Source organism: Hordeum vulgare, chromosome 7H (genome assembly GCF_904849725.1).
Source record: "Hordeum vulgare subsp. vulgare chromosome 7H, MorexV3_pseudomolecules_assembly, whole genome shotgun sequence".
Lineage (NCBI taxonomy): Eukaryota > Viridiplantae > Streptophyta > Magnoliopsida > Poales > Poaceae > Hordeum > Hordeum vulgare.
In genome coordinates this window covers 503015021-503022199 of record NC_058524.1, presented here as the reverse complement: position 1 = coordinate 503022199, position 7179 = coordinate 503015021, and the positions used below count along the sequence as shown (strand labels likewise).

Here is a 7179-nt window from a genome sequence, read left to right as displayed (position 1 = left end):
AAACACATGAACAAGAGAAATTTGAACATGATCGCCGATGAGCCCTCTGATCTTTACACGTTTTTTACGAATCACTCACGCAACATGCCGATCCTACCTGACATAAATAAGCAAGATGCAAAATCAGGGGTAAAATCTTGTTGAAAGTCTTAAAAATCTGATATTTCAATATAAGTTCCGCTAAATGAGGTAATATGCGCCGCGTATGTACAAGTACACACTATATTTTTAGTAAAAACAAAACGAAACGAAGCAGGGTATCCCAAAAAGGCACGGCACTCACTTGGTACCCCGAAAAAGAAAGCAAGTGCACAAATGTCAGACCGCCGTGTTGCCTGTAGATTTTGCCGAACCCACCCCCAATATTCAATGCCGTCCGGCACGGTTAGCAGTAGCAGTAGTACAACCGCTTCAACCGCCGATTGAATTCTCACAAACCGCTCATCAACACCGTCCATCAAATGAAATGACGCTTGACGCATGCAACTGGAATGCAGTGTCATGCGATCCAAATTACCTTCAGTTTCGCTCCGAGATCAAATGAGAAGATGTGATTCCTGCTGGACGCGGGCTCCCCCCCCCCCCCCCACCCCACCCCACCCCAGCATCACGGCACGGCACACGCCTCCTCTGCTTTCCGCTTCACAGTTTCACCATTCCCTCCACGCCGCCTCTCCCCCTCCTCTTCCACCTCCAGCGGTAAACAACATCCGGTAATCCAAAAGGGAGGGGAAAGATCGATCAAACGAGAGCGGTTAAACAGGCGCAAGAGATTCCAGAAACCAAGAACACGTTGCCACCCGGGCACCGGCGCCGTCCGCCCGCCCGTCCAGCCGATAGATAGGCCCCGTCATCGGCACACACACGCATATAAGCCCAGCGCCATCCACGCCTCCCCTCCTCTCCCTCCATTGCCCCTCCAAGAAGCCAACCAACCACCGGCTGGAGTTGGTTCACACTGTCCGAGCAGTCCATCGAGGCGGAGAGAACAGAGCCGGCCACCATGCGTTCCGGCGCCCTCCTCCTCGCCCTGCTCGCCGCCGCCGCCGCCGCCGTCGTCAATGCCGCGGTGTCCTACGACCACAGGGCGGTGGTCATCAACGGGCAGCGCCGCATCCTCATGTCCGGGTCCATCCACTACCCGCGCAGCACCCCGGAGATGTGGCCGGACCTCATCCAGAAGGCCAAGGACGGCGGCCTGGACGTGATACAGACCTACGTCTTCTGGAACGGCCACGAGCCGGCGCGCGGGCAGTACCACTTCGCCGACCGCTACGACCTCGTCCGCTTCGTCAAGCTCGCCAGGCAGGCCGGCCTCTACGTCCACCTCCGCATCGGCCCCTACGTCTGCGCCGAGTGGAACTTCGGGTGAGCACCCAAACTCAAACTCAAACTCAATGCGACAGCGGCGACCATTTTTGTTGTGTCCTCAATCTTGGATTGTCTTGGGCGTTGCTGCAGTGGGTTCCCTGTATGGCTCAAGTACGTGCCCGGCATCAGCTTCCGGACGGACAACGGTCCCTTCAAGGTACAGCAATAGCTGAAATTGCAGTTTGTGCTTGCGTTTGGTTTGATTTGACGGCGGAGGTGAGCTGAACTGTGGAACTGTGGACGCGCATGGGCAGGCGGAGATGCAGAGGTTCGTGGAGAAGATCGTGTCGATGATGAAGTCGGAGGGGCTGTTCGAGTGGCAGGGCGGGCCCATCATCCTCGCCCAGGTGGAGAACGAGTACGGGCCCATGGAGTCGGCCATGGGCGCCGGCGCCAAGCCCTACGCCAACTGGGCCGCCAACATGGCCGTCGCCACCGACGCCGGCGTGCCCTGGGTCATGTGCAAGCAGGACGACGCCCCCGACCCCGTGGTAACAACCTACTACAACTCTTCCCGCTCCTTCTCCTTCTCCTTCTCATGCCGACGCCATGGCGCATTGCCAAAAGAGCAAACTGCGGTGCCAGCGGTGTACTGTAGTAATTTAACCACTTCGCTTTCTCGCGACGGGCACATGCTTCCGTCCGTCGTTAGGACATCACATCACCGAATCAAGCTGCCAACTTTGCAGCCTGGCACTGCCACCACAAAATATGCTCCTACTCACTCTATGCTAGTAATTCGATCCTTTTCTTTTAAATAAAATTGACAAATTTGTCAGTATACGTTCCCTGGGAAATGAAAATGATGAATGGATTCGTGATGGATGGCTGCAGATAAACACCTGCAATGGCTTCTACTGCGACTACTTCACCCCCAACTCCAACAGCAAGCCCACCATGTGGACCGAGGCATGGACTGGATGGTAGGTTTGCATGAGACCACACGTGAAAATAACTAAATCTCGATGATCAGCTGCAATCTGCAAGCCCGTCACGACATTGTTTGACACGATCGGTTTGTTGAAGGTTCACGGCGTTCGGCGGCCCGGTGCCGCACCGGCCGGTGGAGGACATGGCGTTCGCCGTGGCGAGGTTCATTCAGAAGGGCGGCTCCTTCGTCAACTACTACATGGTGAGCCACCCGAGGCTTGTCTGAGCCAGTACCACATGTTGTCACTCGGATGTTTGGGGTTTCAGTTGTAGCGGCACCTAACGTTTGATCTGTCTCTCTTTCAGTACCATGGAGGCACAAACTTCGACCGGACCGCCGGCGGCCCGTTCATCGCGACGAGCTACGACTACGACGCCCCGATCGACGAATACGGTATGTCGACGCCACTCCCACTGTGCTGTATCCTGTTCGCGTTCGGCTTTCCCGGATGCAAGTTCTGAACTTGTGATCGCCTGAACTCATTGTTGGCATGGTGCGCAGGTCTGATCAGGCAGCCGAAATGGGGCCACCTGAGGGACCTGCACAAGGCCATCAAGCAGGCCGAGCCGGCGCTCGTCTCCGGCGACCCGACTATCCAGCGCATCGGCAACTATGAGAAGGTTCGGTCTCGTTCCATCCCCATCCCTAGGCAGATTCATCAAGTGACGAGGGAGCCAAAAAAAAAAAATGCTTCTGAAACTGATCAAATATCTGTTACTTGTGCAGGCGTACGTGTTCAAGTCGAGCACCGGAGCCTGCGCGGCGTTCCTGTCCAACTACCACACCAGCTCCGCCGCGAGGATCGTGTACAACGGCCGGCGGTACGACCTCCCGGCCTGGTCCATCAGCATCCTGCCGGACTGCAAGACCGCCGTCTTCAACACCGCCACGGTGCGACATTAGAGAAGCAGACAGCACTGAAACTAGAACGACGGCATGCCCTGACGAACCATTGTTGTGGCGTGCAGGTGAAGGAGCCGACGGCGCCGGCGAAGATGAACCCGGCGGGGGGCTTCGCGTGGCAGTCGTACAGCGAGGACACCAACGCGCTGGACTCGACCGCCTTCACCAAGGACGGCCTGGTGGAGCAGCTCAGCATGACCTGGGACAAGTCCGACTACCTGTGGTACACCACCTAGTGAGTGACTGACCGACACCGACACACCATCTCTGCCGACTCCATGAAACCATTCGTTTATCGGTCTCTGCTGATATCTGGATTGTGTGGATGCAGCGTCAACATCGACTCGAGCGAGCAGTTCCTCAAGACCGGCCAGTGGCCGCAGCTCACCATCAACTCCGCCGGCCACTCCGTGCAGGTGTTCGTCAACGGCCAATCCTTCGGCGTCGCCTATGGCGGCTACAACAGCCCCAAGCTGACGTACAGCAAGCCGGTGAAGATGTGGCAGGGCAGCAACAAGATCTCCATCCTCAGCTCCGCAATGGGGCTCCCCGTAAGTTTTCGCCTCCCTCAAATTCAGACTGCCATGGCCATGGCACCTGCAGGCTGCAGCACTGTCTTGGTCCTCCGGCCATTTCTGACATGATAAATCTCTGGCAGAACCAAGGGACCCATTACGAGGCCTGGAACGTTGGCGTCCTCGGCCCGGTGACGCTGTCCGGGCTCAACCAGGGGAAGAGGGACCTCAGCAACCAGAAATGGACGTACCAGATCGGTCTCAAAGGCGAGTCGCTCGGCGTCAACTCCATCAGCGGGAGCTCCTCCGTCGAGTGGAGCAGCGCCAGCGGCGCGCAGCCGCTCACATGGCACAAGGTCAGCGCCGGATCACCACCGTCGACATTTCACCATCACTGCTCTCCCACTACCATTTCACTGAATGTACTGCTGGTTCTGAACTGTTTCTGGCTGCTGATCTGTAGGCATACTTCGCGGCGCCGGCGGGCAGCGCTCCGGTGGCGCTGGACATGGGGAGCATGGGGAAGGGCCAGATCTGGGTGAACGGGAACAACGCCGGTAGGTACTGGTCGTACAGGGCCTCCGGCAGCTGCGGCGGCTGCAGCTACGCCGGCACCTTCAGCGAGGCCAAGTGCCAGACCAACTGCGGCGACATCTCCCAGCGGTGGTACCACGTGCCCCGGTCGTGGCTCAAGCCCAGCGGGAACCTGCTCGTCGTGCTCGAGGAGTTCGGCGGCGACCTGTCGGGCGTCACGCTCATGACTAGGACGACATAAGGAGCGGGAAGACGGGAGGAAGAAGAAGGCATGCATGCAGAAACTGTGAATAATCTGAAGAAGAGGGCACGCGAATATACCAGTACATACGGCCTAGATACGGATACGATTGGTATACGTACAGTCGTACAAAGACTAGTGGGTGTAGTATTTATTCATGGAGAGCTAAAAAAGGTGTTGGGCGGCGCGGCTGCCGGAACAGTAGCTGAGGTGCGGCGGCCGGCCGTGCTGCCGCTGCCGGTATAGGATCGTTGATTCGTTGTGGATCACAGATGTGGAGCCGTTGGTAGGTGGGTGGACCTGCTCTCAGTCTCAGGCCTGCGCACGCAAGTGCTTTCTGAAGTAAACTGAATCCCTTTTGGGGGAATTTTATTTTCTCAACCATTCATTCCCTCTCAATGTGTTCTGCCGTAGGTGGTTGTTTGTCAAGGTGCCTGCGATCATAGCTAGGAGACGCATACGAAAGATCGTTGCTGCCAACCAATACGCGTTCATCAAGTACAGAATTCTGCATGACAATTTCGTGCTTGTCACACAGGTAGCTCGGAAGATCCATGGTCACAGGGAAGAAGCAGGGCTTTTCCTCAAACTCGACATTTCAAGAGCCTTTGGGTGTGTTTGGTTGGGGAATGAGGTGGAACCGAATGGGAATGGTTCCACGACATCCCATTTCACTAGAAAGGATCAGTTACGTTCATATGTTTGATTGAAACAATAGATGAAATGGAATGGTTATATTTGAGCGTTTGGTTGGTGAGACGGAATAAAATTTTGATGAAGAAGTGCAACCCAGCATGCCTGGTTGCCGCCGCCGCCAGGCACCAGCAGCTCGGGCCGTCGCCGCCGCCAGGCACCAACAGCTCGGGCCGTCGCGAGGCACCAACAGCTCAGGCCGCCACCGCCGCCCCACACCAGCAGATCGGGCCGCCGCCGCCAGGCACCAGCAGCTCGGGCCGTCGCCGCCGCCAGGCACCAACAGCTCGGGCCGTCGCGAGGCACCAACAGCTCAGGCCGCCACCGCCGCCCCACACCAGCAGATCGGGCCGCCGCCGCGCACCAGTAGATCGGACCGACGCCACCACCGGAACGGGTCCTAGGAACGCCACCGCCGCCGCCGTCGCCGCCGCATCTGCTCCTCAGATCAAGTGGGGTGGGGGAGGGGAAGACGAGAGAGGAGCCGGATTTATCGGGAGTGAGGAGTTAGAGCGAGAGCGAGACCCGTTCCGCGTGGTTCCTCCAATTTGGAGGTACGAGTGCATTCCGCACGTGGCCCGAATATTCCCTTAGTGGGAACGAGTTGGTTCTAGTTCCAGTTACATACCAAACACATGAACGGGGCCTCGGAATGGGTCTGATCCATGCCATTTCAGTTGGTGATTGAAACCAAACATACCTAGGAAGTCTTTTGATCATGCCTACAGGACGAGACAGGGAGACCCGATTTTCCGTATTTACATGAACAAGTTTCGTATTTTCTATAGCTTTTCAACGGCATATTATTTTCCTCATTTCGATAAAATTTGTAAAAACTACGACCAAACAACGTTTTTAGCCATTTTTAAAACTGACTTAAAATCGTAAGGAATTGGAAAAAACAATCTACATATAAAAGTTTCGCATTTGTTCATGCTTTCCAACGCCATAACATTTACTACATTCTGAGAAACCATTGAAAATTAATGCGAAAATACAAATTCGGTACAACTTATACCGTTATCTAAATTATTTTTAAACCATTCATAGTTAGAAGAAACTTTTTATATGAAAAACTACCCATTTTCATAAGTTTTCTAATGCCATATCATTTGCGTCGATCGAACTAGCCGTTTTTGAATTAATACGAACTTGACTATTCGATTTTAGAAATCCCGCCATTTTTAAAATTCCTCTTTAACCTTAGGGAATTTGGAAAAACTTTCAATGTATGAAATCAGCGGATTTGCAGCAGCTATCCAACGCCATCTCATTTAGATCATTCCCACAAACGATTTAGAAATAAGATCGAAAATACAATTTATGTTTTTTTGTATGAACAAAAAATATTTTCAAAACTGCTCTTAAACGACGAACATTTTGACAAAAAATCAACCTAGGTTGTTACCACCGTAGCTTCAAATGGTATATTGCAAGCCTCATTTGAACACTTTTCACGGAAGTTCAACCTAGCACCCAGAAAGTTCAAGTGTTACTGCTTGGACGAGTCTGGATGAGAATAATTATTCTCATCTCAGGATCAGAATATATATATATGGAAAATACCTCCTACTACCGGATGTAGTTACTCACATATCTCATATACTATCAAACGAAAGTGGATACTATTACTACCTACAACATACCAAATGAAAGTGGGTAATTGCTACTGCGGCAACAGACCTTCCCTGGTACGGCGTCAGGAATCCTGCTACAGCGGCTACGCCTTAGGGACTTCCTAGGCAAATATGCAAAAAATTCCCCCCGTGGCCTTAGAGTCTTGCGTTGGTTTTCCCTCGAAGCGGAAAGGGTGATGTAGCACAGCGGAGGTGTAAACGATGGGTGTGAATAGACCCGGGGCCGTAGTGTTTACTAGTGGCTTCTCTCATGAAAACAAGTAGACGGTGGGTGAACGAATTACTGTCGAGCAATTGATAGAACCGCGCAAAGTCGTGACGATATCTATGGCAATGATTATATCTATAGGCATC

General features: G+C 53.7%; 1 protein-coding gene across 1 annotated transcript; it reads left to right on the top strand.

The window, feature by feature from the left end:
* Positions 1–624: 624 nt before the first annotated feature.
* Positions 625–4876, top strand: LOC123411615 (beta-galactosidase 9). Its single transcript, XM_045104580.1, has 12 exons — positions 625–1368; positions 1462–1528; positions 1626–1862; positions 2206–2294; positions 2398–2503; positions 2608–2695; positions 2804–2922; positions 3029–3193; positions 3271–3440; positions 3537–3756; positions 3864–4076; positions 4184–4876. Exons 1-12 carry the CDS (start codon positions 1004–1006, stop codon positions 4493–4495), a joined length of 2151 nt encoding a protein of 716 aa, XP_044960515.1. The 5' UTR covers positions 625–1003; the 3' UTR covers positions 4496–4876.
* The last annotated feature ends 2303 nt before the right edge of the window (positions 4877–7179 follow it).